The sequence below is a fragment of the Dipodomys ordii genome, unplaced genomic scaffold, assembly GCF_000151885.1.
Source record: "Dipodomys ordii isolate 6190 unplaced genomic scaffold, Dord_2.0 Scaffold183, whole genome shotgun sequence".
Taxonomy (NCBI): Eukaryota; Metazoa; Chordata; class Mammalia; order Rodentia; family Heteromyidae; genus Dipodomys; species Dipodomys ordii.
Window position 1 is genome coordinate 1,153,163 of NW_012267399.1, and position 18,342 is coordinate 1,171,504.

Consider the following 18,342-nt stretch of genomic DNA (forward strand, 5'->3'; position numbering starts at 1 on the left):
CTCATGTTCTCAGACCTGGGAATAGTCTGGATCCCTGTGAACCACTGTGAGCCAGAAATCATGTAGTCTTGGTCTTCAACCTATATCCTAAGGGTACACATTTGAACTTTCTTGGGACCCAGATCAGAGAACAAATAGGAGTCAGACCGTGTAGAGGGGACAGAGGCCTTGTTTGTCCTTACATGTCATGTTATGGAACATAGCTTTTCCAGAGCAGATCAGAGGGCCATCTGCCTAAGGACCCCATGTCCACAAAGCCTCTGCAATTAATCCTCTTAACCTTCTGTTGCCAGTGGAAGCGAGAGCAGGACTTTGACCTGCAGTTGCTGGAACGGGCCATGCAAGGGGAAAGGAAGGACGAGGAGAATGGCTGGTTGAAAGTGCAGGCTGTGCCTGTCACAGAGTTGGACCTGGAACCTCAAGACTATGACTTGGACATCAGCAGAGAGGTGAGGGCAGGGGCTTCCTTCATGACCCCCAGAAATTGTGTTGTTCAAGGCTCCCAGCCTACTCAGCAGTCCTACAGAGATCTGGTCTTGATTTCACTTTAGTCTAAGAGCATGAATAGATAGCAACGTGTAGCCATAAAAGGAGCAATAAAATCAACACTAATCTGATTATTGTTCAGATTTAACTCTGTCATTTGGAGAAAATTGTAATTGTACCTTCTCTGAATCCTCACTTTCCTCAGCAAGTGTGGTGAGGATTATGTGATTCAGCATGTTCTTAGGAGGGATTAGAAAGCCTCACTCAGATGAGGCATCTTGATGGGTAGTTTCTGTTTTATTTAAAATGTTCCCGAAGCACCAAGGTTTGACCATATCAGTCAGTCAGGCTGACCTGGCTTATCAGACTCAAGGGAAAAACATAAGCTTCAAAATCACATGTAAAATTTCCAACCATAACAGAGGCCAGGAGACTTCGCAGGGTTCTGGTCTGAATTCCTCAAGTGCCCTCTGCTGGCATGCATACATCATGGCAGGGAAGACCCAGGAAAGCAAGTGAAGACTTAACAGGGGTAACAGACTCAGACTCTTCTAGACATCCATAACTTCTGATGGCCTTCATTGTATCATTTGTACCCTCTGCAGAGCATTGTCTAATTGCTGCATGGCACACATCTGTTTCCATAGCACTGAGTGGCACAATGTAGGTGTAAATATTTGTTGAAGGAAAACTATTGAGTGAATCACACAGTGATCCACAAATGCCTGAAAACATTGGCAAAAACTGCATGAGAAGAATGGTGTCATCACATAAAGTATAGATTTTGGTGGTTCCTCAATAAAACTTCTCTATGAGTCGCTTTGATAAGGGAAAGAGAGCTGAACTGCTAAACACTCAACACCTTTCTGGTTGGCTTATTGTTGTTGTTGCTTGTTATTTGGGTTTTTGCGGGTTTTTTTTAAAGCTAATTTAGGGTTTGGGTTTATTTTTGTGGTGCTAGAGATTGAACCCAGGGCGTGACAGGTACTAGATGCTGTACCCGTAAGGTACATCTTCATTCCTCTTCTCCTTTCTTTAAGGGGACAGGCCAGCTGTTTTTGCCAGTGGTTACTGCCAGTAGATTGGGGACCCCAAAGCATCTTTGAGAATTAAGAAGCACTGTGGATAATAGATGTCTGTGGAGTTGCTAAGTTCTCAGTTCTACTGGGTCTCTATCTGCTAACAAAGCTAGTCCGCTGCCCACAGGTCTTTTCTCTATCAGAAAACAGCCAAAAGTCTATGATTTCTCAGTGACAAAGAACACTTCACATACTGCCTTAGCAAGTACAAGGGTGCACTATCGTGTCCTAATCAGCCAGCTGGCCCAGGGAAAGAGTCCTTCTTTATCTTTAACCTAAATCCTTCCTGTTACAATGCAATCTGCTTCCTCTAGATCTGTCCTTAGTAGAAACAATAGAGAAAAGTTTATTACTTGCCATCTTTCAGCAAAGGACAAGGCAGCATGAATTTAAATGTGTAGACAGAGAATAAAAGCCTAGTTGAGAACAGAGGGGGAAAAAAAGAAAAATGTAAATTCAAGCAGTGCTGAAAGTGGGCTCCAAAGTTTTACAAAATAATAGGTGTATTTATAGCTTTCAAGTGCAAGGGGCTTGGTCAGGAATTATGATTGGTGCTGGCAGAAGTTAAGCTGTTTTTTAAGAAAGGGATGTGGTGTACTTTGAGTCTCTGAGCCGTTTGTGGGAAGGGATCTGAAGAGCAGAAAATAAGCAGGAGTTAACCTTTCAAAGGCCAGCTTGCACTCTGCATCTTGTTCAAAGGATGGGCTGCACCTGTGTCTGAGGTCTGTTTAGCAGTGGCTAGACTCATTTTTTAAAATTTTATTGTAAAGATGCTGTACAGAGGGGTTAGAGTTACATGAGTAAGGCAATGAGTACATTTCTTGTTGAGCATTGCTACCCCCTCCTTTGTAGTTCTCCCACTATCCCTTCCTCCCCCACCTCCTTACTCCTCCCCACTCCCTAAAGTTGTAAAATTCATTTCCAACTTACTGTCTTGTGGGTATCATTGTTGCAATGGGTCATCCTGTGTCCTTGTTTCAGTGTTTCTACAGACTCATTTCATGTGCACCTAGACCAGTTGTTTTTTCCTTTGACAAATCTAAGACCAGATTTGTTCCATAACTGGATTTGGCTTGTTTTTTGTATTCTCCAACCAATCCTATTTTAATATGAGCATGCAAGAGTTGACTTTAGCAGTAGTTTTTCGCTCTGAACAAGATTTCATCCAGCTGTTTGACACTATGAGAGTAAGATACTGGAGAGGGAAGGAGTTCAAGGCCAGTTGCTCTAGAAAACAGTAGATATAGTAGAACTGCCTACTATCTAGATTAAAAGAATTATTTATTTATTTATTTTATTTTTGTCGGCCGTGGGGCTTGAACTTTGGGCCTGGGTACTGTCCCTGAGCTCTTCAGCTCAAGGCTAATACTCTTCCACTTGAGCCACAGCACCACTTCTGGTTTTCTAGTGGTTTATTGGAGGTAAGAGTCTCACAGACTTACTTGCCTGGGCTGGCTTTGAACTGTGATCCTCAGAACTCAGCCTCCTGAGTAGTTAGGATTACAGGCGGGAGCCACCAGCGCCCAGCTAGAAGAATTTCTTTTTTATTTTTTTGTAGGACAGATTGCAGTGTCACTTCCTTTTATCTTTTCCATTTCTTTATTTGTCATCTATCCACGAAGGGCTGAGGGCAAGTGCCAGGTCCCTGCATTAGACCGTGGGGGATAGGGAGAAGAATCAGAGCAGGCTTCTCAGGGTGAGGTTGTGAAAGAAGAGTACCCCAGGCAGGGGACGAGCAGGGAAGGAGTCCCTGTGCTGGGAGGGACACTGGGCAAATTGCTGGGTTGGTGAGCCTGGGAGGCTACAGAGGTTCCGATCAATAGGTCTTCTAGCCTGCTCTGAGGATTACAGTTTTCTACCAAATGCCTCAGTGCAGCTGTTTCCTTTGTTTGCACTCATTTTCCCTTCACTTGGTCTATAGGAGGTTGTCTTGAGCAGTGGGAATAACGTGGGCTTCGGCATGAGACCCAGATTCAAATTCCAATTCTACAGTTGACTGACTTTGGCTAATTAGCAAACTATTCCACCTCTGTGAACTCTGTTCATTTCAGCCTGGGGAAGGGGTGGGAAAGTGGGTGCCAAACAAGAACATCTGAGCTTTCCCCTCTATTTCTGGGCCTCTCCCAGCTCTCCAAACCTGAGAAGGTCTCCATCCCCGAGCGCTATGTGGAGCTGGATCCGGAAGAACCACCCAGCCTTGAGGAGCTGCAAGCACGGTATCGAAAAGCCGAAAAGATTCGCAACATCCTAGCTCGGTCAAGGTCAGCCCTCACTTGCTCCTGTCTGGGCAGCCCTGGCCATGGGGAGTGTCTCACCTATGGTGGGTGTGGGGAAGATTGGCTGGGTGTATGCTTTGTCTTAGGTGGGCTACACTCATTAGATGAGGCAATTCACATCAGCCTGGGACACTTGCAAAGTTCTGAAAACCCAAGGGACGCCCCTGTTCTTGACCCTCACCCCCACATGACTGACCCCCAATGACTGAAGTAGAACCACGTGTGGCCGTGAAGATCTAGTTGGATATCAGCTCTAGTCACAGTTCTCTGAACATTTGGGCCTAAGGTTTTTCACACAGACCCCAAGATCAGAGCAGGAGCCTCAGTCTTGTCCTGAGGGAACCAGAGCCTTAGCCTACCTTGGATATAGAACTGGGATCCTCAAAGATGGCTTTTCTGTCCCATGATCCATTGAGAGCTATGTTAGTTCTGTGTGTGTGTGAGTGTATGTGTCTGTGTGTGCATGTGCATATGTTGCTTCTGGGGCTTGAAATCAGAGCCTGGGCACTGTCCCTGAGCTTCTTTGCTCAAGGCTAGCACTCTATCACTTGAGCCACAGCTCCACTTACGGTTTTTTTTTTTTTTGTTTTTGTTTTTGGTAGTTAATTGGAGATGAGTATCTCAAGGGCTTTCCTGCCCAGACTGGCTTCAAACCATGACCCTCAGCATCCTGAGTAGCTTGGAATTAACTTTTGAGCCATTGGCACCCAGCTTGAATTAGCTGTTTTGTGTCTGAATTAGTCAGGTACCCTTAACATAAGGCCTGTGCTCTTCCTAAAACAAGAACAAAGCTATGATTATTGGGAAGAAGCATGTACTTCTGTATCTCTAGAAAAAGTGCTGTTTATATCTGATACCCACAGTGTCCCCCCAGTGTCCTCCCCACCAAAGTATTGAGAACCTCCTGTCTCCTGAGGCTCATGCTCAGGGCAAGTGAGGGCCAATGCCTGTTCTCTGGACCTTGCAGCATGTGCAACCTGCAGCCAACATCAGGTCAGGACCGAAATAGCCTGGCCGACCTGGACTCACAACTTCAGGAGCAGGAACGCATCATCAACATCTCCTATGCCCTGGCCTCTGAGGCCTCCCAGCGCAGCAAGCAGGTGGCAGGTAAGGCTGTGGGTGCCAGCTCCCAGTTCTCTGTACTTACTCTCTGCTCCTTGGGGCTTATTCCTAGCATGGCCCATCCCAGAGCCAGGGAGTCAATAGAAGTTGGCAGTTAAAGCCAGCAGTGTGTTCTTCTGCCTAGAGGGGATCTTGTTTCTGGAGGGATTGGTATTGCTATTTGACTTTAGGTTTTTTTATGCACTTGAATCAAAGGGCGGGGTCTAAAGTATGTGTCCTTATGGAGAAGGGGGGCAGAAAACCCCTTAGTGTTGTAGTTGCTTGCTGAAGGCAAGACAGAAGAGGGCCCCTCTAGCCCTGTTCAGGTCCATAAACCAAACCACTGTTTATCCTATCCAAGTGTGGGGTGCCAGAACACAGGACTCAGGAAGTGTGGCTTTTCTGGCCAGTTGCTGTAGAAGTGTGTGTGCACGCACGTGTGCATGCACACATGCCTGTATGTTTGTAAAAAGACTGCTTTCTCTCAGCCAGGAAAAGGGCTTCCCTCTACCCACACCTCCCCCTGGGTGGGTGCCTTTCCAGTCTACCTAGTGTTGTTTCTCGCAGTTGCACCCACAGACTGCGTTTAGGGTGTGCCCTGGCCAGCTGTGCTCCTTCAGGGATTGGAGCAGTCATAAAATCTGAAGTGGCGTCACAGTCTCTTCCAGTGCTTCAGTCCTGACCACAGGATTGAGAAGTGGCCTAAGATGGGGCCTGTAGATTATGGCCATTGGTCCTGGGAAGTTCCTGGTACGGGAGCAGCTTTGCATGCTGCAGGTCATGGGACTGACCAATGACAAAAGGAAGGGCCTGAGTTTTGTCCCCTGTATCCTAATTGAGCTGAGTCCCTGAAATCCCTTCCACCTCCATTCCCTTCAAGGATATGCTGAGTGAGCTGAGAGGTGGTCAGACATCCAGACCCTTCCTCCTAATGATCCTGGAGCTCATCCCAGCAACCTCTGAGCTCCTTCCTAAGGAGGAGCCCTCCTCTCTGCTGTGCTCGCTCTGACTCTGGATCTGCCCCTGCCCGTCCCCAACCGCATTCCGCAGCGGACCAGCACTCCTGCCCTCACACCCTCCACGCGATGGCCAGCCTTTCTCACTGCCCATTCAGTGATGATCTTCTGCGTCTTGCCTTGCCTTGCTCTCTCTCCCATCTCAGGACATCATCAAAAGCTACAGGCAATCCAGACACAGGTTATTAGTGGGTGGCAGTGGAGCCTAGGTTGGGGCCCAGGCCACCCTGTCCTAGAAAGTGGGGCATCTGGTTCTGTGGGGGCAGATGAGTCTAACACGTCGCTTGATTCCTGTGTGCTCCGTCTAGTGCAGCAGCTGGCCCTCCTCCCGCCTAAAGGCCCCCTGTCCTCCAGGACGGTGCCACCTTACCCCCCCTTAAGCAACGGACTCCACTACACCTTTGTCTAACACCTTCCAAGTAAGAGCTCGCCTGGGTCCCCGTGCTGATCACTGCTGTGCCTAGTGTGAGCATGCCCCCTTCTTCCTTCCTGCTGCCATGAGCTAACTGCAGTGCTGCCTGCTGACGCTTCCTCCATTGGTACTGCGGCCGTTGGGGAGTGGGGGGGTTGTGGTGCCCAAATGGTAGGCAAGTGGAAAAGCTAGGCCTTTTCAGAAACTCAGTCTCCAGGGGCCCCAACACAATGGTCTGCCATCCAGGCCCTTGCATCACTCACTGAGTCTCCAGATTGCAGTGTGTCCTCTCATCCTGCTCTGCTCCCAAGGGCGGCATGGTACCTCGTGGGCCAGTACAGCTCACACTGCCAGACTCCAGGGATGAAGAAAAAGGGCTTTAGCTGGGGCAGTTAAGGAACTTCCAGACTGGAAAAAGTCCAGGTTTACAGATGGTGAAGCTGAGGCCTAGTGTGGTGATTGGGCTCATTCTAGGTCCCCCAGTACTGGTGTCACTGACCATGTTGTTTTTGTCATTGAACACCATAGGGAGGAGAAAAGGGGGAAGCCCAGGGCCATGTGACTTGGCCCTAGTGAGGCAGGATGTTCCAGTACCACCTGCTCCCCTGAGCTTTAGGAGATGAGGAACAGAGCAGGACAGGAGCCCACAGACTAAGTGTCTAGCTGACGTGTGCTGCTGCTGCGACTGAGTCCATTGCCTCACTTTGACAATGGAAGGTCAGACCAGGGATCCTGGCAGGCCCATCCTTGGTAGCCCAACTTGTCATCTGTAAAGCACTCCCCTCTCTGCCCTTCATACATGCTTATGGTTCATCTTGTTGAATGCCTACTATGTGCCAAGCATAGTTGGAGCCATACAACAACCCCATGAAGATATTCACTCCCCATTTTACAGATGAGGAACGAAGCTCAGAGACCTGAGGGATTTTCCCAAGGAGTCGCAGCTTGTAAGTGTGAGGATTCACAGCCCTTTGGTGTGAGCCCAGAGCCTCTGTTCTCCATCACCACTCATGGACTTGTCTGGGAGCTCTACAAGACTAGTGAGGGACAGTATTGGCATTGCTGGGGGTGAGAGCTTGATTTTTGGTGGGCATCCTCAGCCCAGGTGTTCCCTCAGCTTTGGAGTAGTCAGTGGGCCTCAGGTAGCCTGAAGGTTGAAGGAAGATGTGAGCCTTGTTGGGCTCAGCCCTCAGGAAGTGAGAGCAGAGACCGATAACTGAAAAACCTTGGGGAAGTGTGTCAACTGGTGTCCTGAGCCTGTCTGTGGTTTCTCCTAATACCTGAGCAGGGAGACATTGGTGCAGGAACAGACTTTGGAGAGTCTCCACTCCCTCTTGCTCTTGACCATCACCTTCTCCACCCACCCCCACCCCATCCCGCCCATCCATTGCTTTGCATTTCAGAGGCTATCCATGTTTTTCTTGAGCAGTTTTGTTAGGGGAGCATTTGACCACTCTGTTTTTAGGTGAGATCCATACAATCATTCAGTGAATGAAGAGGTAGAGACATGATAACTCCAGGGCCTTGCCCAGGTCCTTTTCCCTAGTGCACAAGGAACCAATTTAGGGCCAGCATGTATCAAGAGTTAGAGAGGGAGCAAAGTCCCATACCTAGAGTGACTCCTAGAAGCTCAGAGTCCCTTCGCAAGCGGCCTCAATGCCTAACCTCCCTGCTCTGCTGCTTTGTCTGCCATCCTGTTAGTCATGTGTGCACAGACATGCCCACCGCCAGCTCTCTGGACATGAACATGGCGTCTCCAGCTTCTCATTGTCTCTTGTGCTTTTTGTCAGCCCAGGCAGTGACTGATCCGTGACTGGCCCAGTGCGCAGAGGAGCCTGGAATCGGGGACCCACTGGCATCAGCTTCCTCCCTGGAGATCAGCTATTCTTCCCCCTCAGAAAACGCTTCCAGCTAAGCAGGGGTCCTGGCTGGCAGAAGAAACAGCCCAACACGGGGCATTGCTCACAGGGATCGGTCCAACATATACCCACCTGTTTAGTTCAGACTCCTTTTTACATGTGACAAAGGCACTTTTGACATAGGCTGTAAAATACTGACACTGTATTTTAGAATCAGAATGTATTTTATAATGTTCATCTCAAGGGCTGAGTGGCTAGAAAGGTGAGGCTGCAGGATTTTGTAGTTGTGCTTATAGATTCGGGTACTACTGGAATAGCAGGTAGGGATTGGAGGGAAAGCAGAGGCCAGTCCAATTGCTAATGAACTCAGGTGAAAATTGGGCTTGAGAATACATCAGATTTGTTGGCATGTTGTCCAGGAAAAGAGGGGACCACGGCTATAGAGCTCAGCATTCCTGCCGTGACAGCCCGCTGTGGGTGCATCTCTACCAGGATGGTGCATGGAGCCTTGGACGTTGGTTTAGGTTTAGGACAACACTGTTCAAGAGCTTTGGACTCCACAACTTCAGCAAAGCACTCTTCTCAGAAAAAACAACAACAACAAAATTGGCTTCATTAGAAAACATACATCGAAGATACACAGAAAAGGTAAGAAGAAGCAACTGTACTGTATCAGAGCAATAAACTCCACACTGGGTGGAGTCTACCTAAAGGTGCCTGACTGAATGACGTCCCTCCAGACAGGAGCACTTCTGTTGTCTTCCCTGGAGAAATCCAGGACAGCTTCCCTAGGCATGGGTCTGGTGGGAAGAGAACAGGCAAAGCGCTTGTCACCAGGAGGGCCAAGATGGCAGGACTTTGACTTGACTTTCAGCCCAAATAAGGCGGCCACCAAGCCAGGCTAAGTGTTTCTGGTCCTTTATTTAAGTTGTCTCATGATATTCTTCATATAAGAAATAATGTTTAAAAAGGAAAAAAAAATTACCTCTGTTGGGTGGAGCCACTCTTTAGATGAAAATTTGACTAAACTCAGAAAAAAAAATCTTGAATATATTTAGAAGTTACTATTTTTAACTAACTCCATATGCTGCCAATATCAACTTCATGACATTTGCCAAAATAAAATTTTATTTTTTGCCTTTATAAGATTTTGTTGGAAAAAGGAAATGAATATTTTGCGAGAAAAAGCTAATTTAAATAAAAGTGTTAATGGTTTGCAAAAAAAAAAAAGTGATACACAGATTAAAATATTAACCCGATGTGTTTCCTGCTTCTTGCTGACTAAATTCTCTCCTGATGGCTTGTGTGCTTTTTCATTTCTTGGGAAAATCCTCAGTATCACCTCTTCCAGCTGCTTGTCTGGTTCTTCAGCACTTGGGTTGTTTTTCCTGATGACAATTCCTTGACACTTGAATGACTAGGGAGGCCTGGAGAAAGCAGGGTAGGTTTTGGCAACTGGACAGGGTGCCCTCCGCCCTACCCTAGTCAAGGAGCCACCAGACTGTGGACTCTTGTGTGGGGCCAATTTGGCAGGCAGACTGTAATCCAATCCAAGACAGCACTGGGGATGCCCGGGCCCCTGTCCAACCCACACACCACGGGCTCATCCCAATGAAGCGAGTTAGTGACGGACCATTGCAAACTGGATTTGCATTTAATTCGTTTTGACTTGTGATGTATGCTAAAAGCGGAAGGCAGGAGGCCAGTTTGGTTTAGGGATGTGTATATTTCAAAGCTTGTTGTTATGACCATTTTTCTTCACTGCCAAGAAGAGCATCCGAGGTTTTGGAATGACTTTCCAAGTATTTAAACTGGAGAAAGTAGATTCCAAGACACTTTGGACAGAAGATACCACTGCTTTTATAGACACTGATCTTAATTTTAAAGTTAAAAAAAAAGAAACACTTCTCTAGTTTTAAACATTAGTTGGAAATGTCTCCAGAACAGATGAAAGGGGTGAGGAGCTGATTCCAAGACTGAGTGCAATGGCTTCAAAAATAAAAATTAAAAAGCCCATAAGAAGCAAGAGCCATAATAACCATCCCACAGCTCACCATCTGTGGACATTTTCTCTGCAAAAGCCTATCAATGGTTCTTTACTGTTGGTCTTGTTTTTTGTTTCACACCTGCAATCCTGTGTATGAGGGAACATGGTTACACTAGCTGCCTTTTCCAGAATGTTCTGTCGGGGAATGGGTATAGACTGTGCTATGAGAATCAGTTTCAATCTGCCGAGTGTGAGAGACCCTCAGTCACAGCAGGCAGAAAGTACCATGGTTGAGAAAAGCTACAGGCCAGTTCATCTGTAAGAGGCAGCATGGCCTGGCCCTTTTCTACCTCCGAGAGGGACTGATTCTCTGGCTGTCACAGGTAAGATGGGGCCTTCGTGAAGGCACTATGCATACTTCAGGATGGGGATGATGCTGGAAAACTCCAGAGAGTCCAACTTCACTTCCTGACATGGAAACCTAGATTCTGGACAGAGAAACAGTGGGATCGCGGCTGGTGAAGAGAATGTAAATTCACTCTTCTCACATCCATTTGGTGACCTCTTAATTCTAATTTTAACCTAGGTTCAGGCCCAGGATGACTGTTTTTTTTTTTAGTAAGAACCAACAAGACCATTTTAAGATCTAGTCTCAAACAGGGATTAGGATAGGAATAAAGTCTTTTCCTAACCCCTACTTGATCCTCCCAGACTGTCAATGTCCTCAGTACATCAGACATCATTTAAATGATGGTACTGTATGTTCAGTTTGTGAGGACACACCAACTAGACGCGGAAAACAAATATCTAGTTCTTGCCATTTCCTCTGCTGCCTGCGTTGGTGACTGGCTGAGGGCGTGTGAGCTGCATCTGGCCCCTTCCCTTCCTGCTAAGGCCTTGGCTGTCTTCAGGTAAGCTGGTTTCTTTGGAGTTGTTTATCCTGGCTATTTTTGATGGCAGCTCAAGGCCAAGGACTCATCTGTCCACAGATGCAATCCAGGGGCCTGCAGCCTTTCCCGGTCAGGTTAGAGAAGGAAGGTATGTAGAGGAGGGGAGAGAGTGGATCCAGATCCTCTCTCAGCCAGACAAGAGCATCCTGGGCTCTGGGAGTTTCCTGAACCACAGCACAGTACTCCAAGGTAAGTCCTTTTGTGTTCACACCAAGGGTGGGAAAGAGGAGGCAAATTATTTGTCTAATCTACAAATCACATTTCTGAGATACAGCAGGCCAATGCTAGGAGCCCTCTGTTTAACTCAGCGTCAGATGTGGGGCTTTGCAGGGGACTTTGCCAATGTGGGTTGCACGTCATCAATATGAAAAGAACAAAGGGATCAGGCTGGGGAAACATGAAAAATGGCAGCCCCTCCCAGTGCGGTAAACACGCCACGCTTTTGCCGCCTCCTCTCAAAAGGCTCCCACTTTCATTGCTCCTCTAGCAAAGAAACCTTTCTTCAGAGCGAGTGGCAAGGTACAAAGGCAGAGCACAAAATGTGCGCACATCACAGTCCCCGCAATTCTGTTTGAACAAGTATATTGATTGGGTCTGACCCTGTTACATTTTTTCCCTATTATTTGAAAAGGTGCATCTAAGTGTAGTGAATTGAACCAGCAGAGCTGAACTTTCCATGAAAACTTCTTGAGGTATTTCTTTAGTTCAAAGCTTTTGAATTTTAAAGGGCATTTTTAATACGAGTCTGTTGAGTATTCCCTGCCACAGCCCAACAAGGAAGCATGTTAAATGCAGATGAGGCTGCAGAAGGAGGCTGGAAGTGGAGGCAGAGGCCTGGGCTACAGGGTGTGGACTAGTTGGGCCTTGGGAGGGAGATCCAGGCTTTAGGGGAAAGGCTGAATCCCAAGCTTAGGAAGAAGCACAGGCTCTACAAGGGACTTTTCTGAGCTCGATGGGGACAGCTTAGTGACACGAAGGTTTCACGGCACAGTTCCACGGGACAGGAAGCACTTTGGACACCTTGCCCTGCAGCAGGGCAGTCTCCAGTGAGGCTCTTTGCCACTCCCACTCACTGTCCCCCACATCACCCTAGAGCTGAGATGGAAGAAAAGTCCCAGCATCAGGCAAGAATCTGCTGTAACTATTCACAATCACACACACACACCTTATTTCCATCCTCAGCCCTGGATCTACCTCCCTGTTCTATCCCAGATGCCTTCCCTTTACAGCTCCATTCTCCCACTTATGTGTTATCTTTGGATGTTTTAGTTGTGAGTGCCCCTTCACTACCCAAGCCCAGGGCCTTGGAACTATTCACGTTGCCTCATTTTCCTCACAGTGGTGGCTCACTGAGGATATACAGCTCCTTTTGACCAAGGTTCTAACTTCTTGTTTGTCTGGGTCTGCTTCCTCCTACAGCCTTTTGTCTGTAGAAAGCAGCTTCTGCCTTGGTGCAGAACTCAAGCTCAGGCAGAGGATCCAGAAAATGAGGTCCTGTATCAAAAGAACCCAGGCCTGAGCATCTTAGCAGGATCCTATTGGCCCAGTCTCTGCCCTGTCTTCTGAGACAGTGGCTGAGGGGAGTCACTGCGGAGTCAGAATTACAGGAAAAACTGGTTTTAGGTCCATCTCTGCCCCTCATATCCAAGTTCCACCACCTTGTTCTATAATCCTCCCTCCCCCCTTCATCCCCCTCTATATTGGAATTCGTTTTCTTTGTCAGGCCTTTCTGCTGTTGCCTGTGTTTCTCCAGGCCACACTAACCACTGGTCACAGCAACAGTTCAGATATCATGGTCTCTTCCCTGCTCTGCTTATCCTGGGAGGCTCAGCCTGAGTCTCCCGCGTCATTCCAGAGAGGCCCCAGACACCTCAGGTGAGCTCACACAGGCTTCACTTTTTCCTTCTTGCAGTAAATGACTACTATGAACGTGCCCCTCACTCTGCCTGTGCATTCATTCCAGGGAAGCTGCTTCTGCCCGCTGTGTGGTGCCTCCTTCGAACCGCAGCCCTCTGAAGCGCCGCCGCTTCACTGTCATCCTGCAACTGCAGTATGCACACGGGTGGGAGCCGTTCTGCTTCCTCAGTTTCTATCTCTTTGGCCTGTAGTAGGGCAGCTTGTGCTTGTTTACCTGACGCTGGTGAGGGCTGCTCTTCAGCCTGTAGTCTCTCTCCCTCCCTCCCTCCCTTGGGATCTGCTCTCTCTCCTTTATCTATTACTGCATGGTAAACTGTACCAAAACATCGTGGTGACTTAATACCACAACAGCTTATGATCTCAGTTGGCTTGAGGTTGTTTGTGCTCAGCTGGATAGATCTTTAGCTCCAGAAAGGAAGGCAAGGACTGAGCTGCCCCGTGTCTTCGCTCACATGTGCGGCACTGCAGCAGGTGTGGCTGGACAAGCTGGATGGCTGGGCAGCGTCCGCTCTCCCTTGGCCTCTCCAATAGCAGCCTAGTATCTTTTACAGTAGGAAAGCATTGGGGTAGCTGGACATTTTATCTGAGCTGGCTTCCCAGGGAAGCAAAGCGGTCAGATATTTAAATACTAGGCCTGAGCCACACATCTATCTTAGTGCTTGGGAGGCTGAGGTAGGAGGATTTCTAGGTGAAGGACAGACTGGACTACATAGTGAGACTCTGTCTCAAAAACAAGAAAGAAGGGAGGAAGGGAAGGGAAAGGAAAGAGAGGAAAAGGGAAGGAAAGGAGAGAAAGGAAAGGAAAGGAAAAGAAAGGTAACCTAGAATTGGCACAGCATCATTTTCACATTCTCAGTTGCTTAGTGTACAAACTACAAAATGAGATAGTGTCTATGACCCTTGATGTTATGATTTGTGTATGGAATGTCTGCCATAGGTTCCTGCTGATCCCTTGGTCCTCAGCCGGTGGCACTATTTTGAGAGGTGCTGGAAACCTTAGAAGGTGGAGCCTAGTTGGAGGAAGTAGGTCATTGGAGTTAAGCCTTTGGAGGTTATATCAAGCCTCTGGCCTCCCCCCCCCTCTTTTTCCTGTCTGTCATGATATAAGAAAACCTCTGCCACATGCCTCCTACTCTTATGATCTCACATGGATTCAGAATCAGTGGACTCAAAGATTGAGCTGAATCCATGAGCTAAAATAAACCCTTCTTCTCTTTAAGTTGTCTTTCTCTAGCATTTGGTCACAGCAATGTAAAAGTAACTGACACAGAAAATTGCTACCAGAGAAGTAGGATTGTTGTTGTGAATAAGGTTGTGTTGCTTTTTTTTTTTTTTTCCAAGCCTTTGAAACTGGTTTATAGGAAGAATTTAGAAATGTTTGGAGATGTGGGATAGAAAAGGCTTAGATTGCTGTAAGCTCTACTTAATGAGCAATTATGGTGGGTGCTCAGAAAACAAGAATGCCAGTAGAAATGTGAATGGTAAAGATGGTGCTCTGGAGGTTTCAGATGTGAACGCAGACCATTCTGGTACATTTTGTCATTCTTCTTGTCTACGTTTCTTCTCTGTCCTGAGGCTTTGCCTTAGTCTGAGTTTAAAGATAATAGATTCACTAATTTGGCAGAGGAATTTCAAGGCCAGTGTAGCTTTCAGGCTGTGCCATAGTTATTGCTGACTGCTTTTTTTCACACTTATTACACTACAAATCAAAACCAAAATGTAGATTAGAAAGAAGAAAATCTTACAAGTTGGTAAGTTTATACATTTGGAGATAAGGAAGGCTTGATTTCTGAAGAGATTAATGTCATTCAAGAGAAACATGAGGGCTGGGAAGGTAGCTCAGCGGTAGAGTGCATGCCTTGCAAGCATGAGGCCCTGGGTTCGATTCTTCAGCACCATATAAACAGAAAAAGCCGGAAGTGGCCCTGTGGCTCCAGTGGTAGAGCGCTAACCTTGAGCTGAAGAGCTGAGGGACAGCACCCAGACCCAGAGTTCAGGCCCAATTACCGGCAAAAAAAAAAAAAAGAGAAACAAGAAACCAAAGGAAAGAGATGTTGAGAACATCCCAGGATTGGTCAGACCTGCCCATCTCAGGCTTATTGGAAAGAGTTTGGAAAGAGAGCTCCAGGCACCTTGCTTGCACAGGGCTGCCTTGAGAAACATTTCCCTTTGTTCAAATACAGTCTACACTTCCGAGGCCACTGTAGCTGTGGTCCAAGGGGGACCAGGTTCTACTCAAGTTAGCAGCAGACTTTAGCATTGTCAATGTAGTACTTGTGTACTGGTTTTGCAGGCATGAACAATAGAATTGTGAGGTCACTAAGGCTTCCACTGAGATTTCAAAGGAAAACCAAGAGACCAAGCAATCTATGTGTGACAGAGCCTGGGTCTCTCCAGGTATAGTCTCTAAGAAAACCTTGAGTGTGAAGCCTAAGCTGCAGTCGAGCCCCCAGGATGTTGGAGATCCAGGAACCTGGCATGTCTACCAGGAAAGACACAGGCAACAAGTGGAGTCAGCTCAGGAGAGAGGCCATGAGGACTACAACAGACAACGCTGTCCTGGCCAGGTGTCCCACGCCCATTGGAGTTCAGACTGCCATCAGAGAGCTACTGCTGGTTTTAATCTGGCTTGTGTCTACCCTTTTGGATGCCCCTATTCTCCCCACTTTTGGAATGGGAATGTTTTACTCTTGACCATTGTAACTATTTAACAGGGTCTTACAGCTCAAGCGTCTACTTTGAGTCTCAGACTCTAGTCTGGAACTTTGGTTTGGGGACAATGGTGTTGGAATTACTAAGGCTTTGTCCCTCTTGGAGAGGGACTCAGTATATTTTTCATTGTAAGACAACCTTGTGGGATTGGCAGTAGCAGAATGCTATGGCTTGAATATGAAATGTCACCCACAGGCTCATGCATTGAGCACTTGGTCCCCAGTTGGTGGCACTATTTGGGGAGGTGCTGGGGCCTCGGTGGAGGAAGTAGGTCATAGATTCCTTGTCCTTTCCTCTTTCTGAGCTTTCTGTCCACCATAAAGTGAGAAGCTCTATCAGGTATGATGTTGTACCCTGCTTATGAGCCCAGAATCAATGAAGCCAAGGACTGTGGGATGAAATCTCTATAACCATGAACTAAAATAAATCCTCTCTTAACTTGTTCTTAGATGGTTAATGGTGACAGTGAGTCAAATGGAAACTGACACGCTTGCCAACTAGAGACTTCTGCAATGCAGAATTGTCCTCAAGTAGCTGTCTCACTGGCCAGCCTTCAAGCTCCTGGAAGTCTGCCCTTTGCTCAGTGCCCAGCTTATCACAGATGCTTGCTGACCACTGAGAGGAGGGTGTGAGTGGATGGGCTGTGATGTCTGCCTCCATTCTAGACGGGCTGGCCTTGGAGTGACAATGCAGAGAGAGACCTGGGGAAGGTGCTGATAGGGTGAGCCCCCGCTGAGCTGTGAGATGCATGAGTATGCATGTGTTCATGCAGTGCGATGGATCACTGACCTTGGCACTTTGGAGAAGAGGATAGCAGAGAGGTCTAGGTCTGTATGGTCATGGTATGTATGGTCATGGTTATAATCAATACTTCTTTACCCTCATGGAGACTTGCCCACTGGTGTCAAATCGAAGTTATACTGGAAGGCCTACTCACCTCAGGTCAGAATTATCAGGTTGTTATGGTTAATAATAATACCGTACATAATAAACACATCTATTAAATACTTATGTTTTGGACACCTCGCATTGTACAATGGCAGATACAATTATAGTAATATGTTCCTCCAGCCACACAGTCATTCAAGACTCATGTCTAGATCTAATTAGTCTTCAAGATTAATGACCGGTGGACTGCACACTTCCCTGAGTCTTGGGAGCTGGGAAGTAGTCTAAGAGTGTCCTGATGTCCTTAGGCTATACCAGTGAGAGACACTATCTTCACTTCAGCATTCCTCCAGCCCATGGTCTGGCCCCTAAAAGGTTCTTCCATTCACTCCCAGCAATAGGTAGATTCTGGAAAGGAGCAGCCCAATGCAGAGAGTACAAGGTAGGCTTGCAAGGCTCTACCACTTGAGCTATACCTACTCCTGTTTTGCTTTGTTTGTTTTTCAGCCCCGAGTAGCTAGCTTCATAGACATGCACCCCTATGCTTAGTGCAAGGGCTGGCTTGCCAGCCCTGTGACCTTGGGCAAGTTCCCTTACTACTCCCAGCCTCGTTTTCCTCATCAGTAATGTAAGGAGATTATATTGATATGTATCCTGGTCAGGTTATTGTAAGGATTAAACATACACAGAAAATGCTCAGAACAGTTCCTGGCCTCATAGGAAATGCTAGAAAACGGCATGCATCACTGTTGATCTACGCTTCAGGTGTAGTCATCTACCTTGTATTAGACTTTAATTTTATTTACTTGTATATTGCTTGATCCCCTTAGAAAACATTAGCTTCCAGGCAACAAGGACATCTTCTTGTTACTGTGTTATCCTAGTGTCCACAACAATGTCTGCCAAAAGAAGGTGCTAAGAAACAAGTTGTTTATGAGCCGCTGAATGAATAATGAAGTCACAGCCTGTTAGCCAGGGAAACTGCTCTCTCAGATGACTTGGTCTCTCTCTGCTCTTGTGTGTCTTAGACTGTGCCCCCCAGAGAACATTCCTAGCCCCTTATTTCTAAGTTCTTTGAGCAGTATAGAAAAGCAGTGCTCATGAAATTCAAAATCAAACGAGCCCTTATTCACTTTACAACCTTAAGCAAGTCACTTCTCTTTGTCTTTGTCCCCCTCCTTGTTCTTTCTTTCCCTTCCCCTTTCTCCAAACTTCAATGTCCTCATTTGAAAAATGGGTCTATTAACATCTACCTTACCTGGGTCATTGTGAGGCGTAAAGCAGGTCATTCTTATGACTGGCCTGGTTTTGCTCGCATATCTAACTCTTTATGAAGAAGATACCTCAATGTAGTTCTATTATTAGGCCCTGCCTCCTTTTCTTGACTGGGTAGGAGATGCAGGCTTGGGGTCATCTGCTGTACACCCGTCCTGTTTGGTCCTCATCCTTTGCCAGCCTTTTCAGGCAGCCGCCTGCAATGGAGTGGGGAATGCAATGGCCCAGTGCTTTTGAAGCTGGGATTTGAGAAGCCTGGTCACTGCCAAGCAGCCTCCCTGGGTGCTTCTGGTGCTAAGGACAGGCCTGTCCTTGGAGGCCTCCTCCTGCAGCCCTGTGGCTATCCACCTGACATCAGATCAACCTGCGCAGTCCCTTTGA

At 47.2% G+C, this 18,342-nt stretch overlaps 1 protein-coding gene across 4 annotated transcripts in view; it reads left to right on the top strand.

The window, feature by feature from the left end:
- The window catches only part of Plekha7 (pleckstrin homology domain containing, family A member 7), a 215,440-nt gene extending 205,956 nt beyond the window's left edge, over positions 1-9,484 (top strand). For 3 of the 4 annotated variants that reach the window (XM_013034137.1, XM_013034139.1, XM_013034141.1), the window contains 5 exons: positions 294-449; positions 3,693-3,826; positions 4,809-4,951; positions 6,270-6,380; positions 8,169-9,484. In XM_013034137.1, coding sequence (XP_012889591.1) covers positions 294-449; positions 3,693-3,826; positions 4,809-4,951; positions 6,270-6,370 — 534 coding nt within the window. In that variant the 3' untranslated portion in view covers positions 6,371-6,380; positions 8,169-9,484. Of the gene's footprint in view, positions 1-293; positions 450-3,692; positions 3,827-4,808; positions 4,952-6,269; positions 6,381-8,163 lie in introns of all 4 variants that reach the window. The other variant, XM_013034140.1, reaches the window with a different exon arrangement.
- The last annotated feature ends 8,858 nt before the right edge of the window (positions 9,485-18,342 follow it).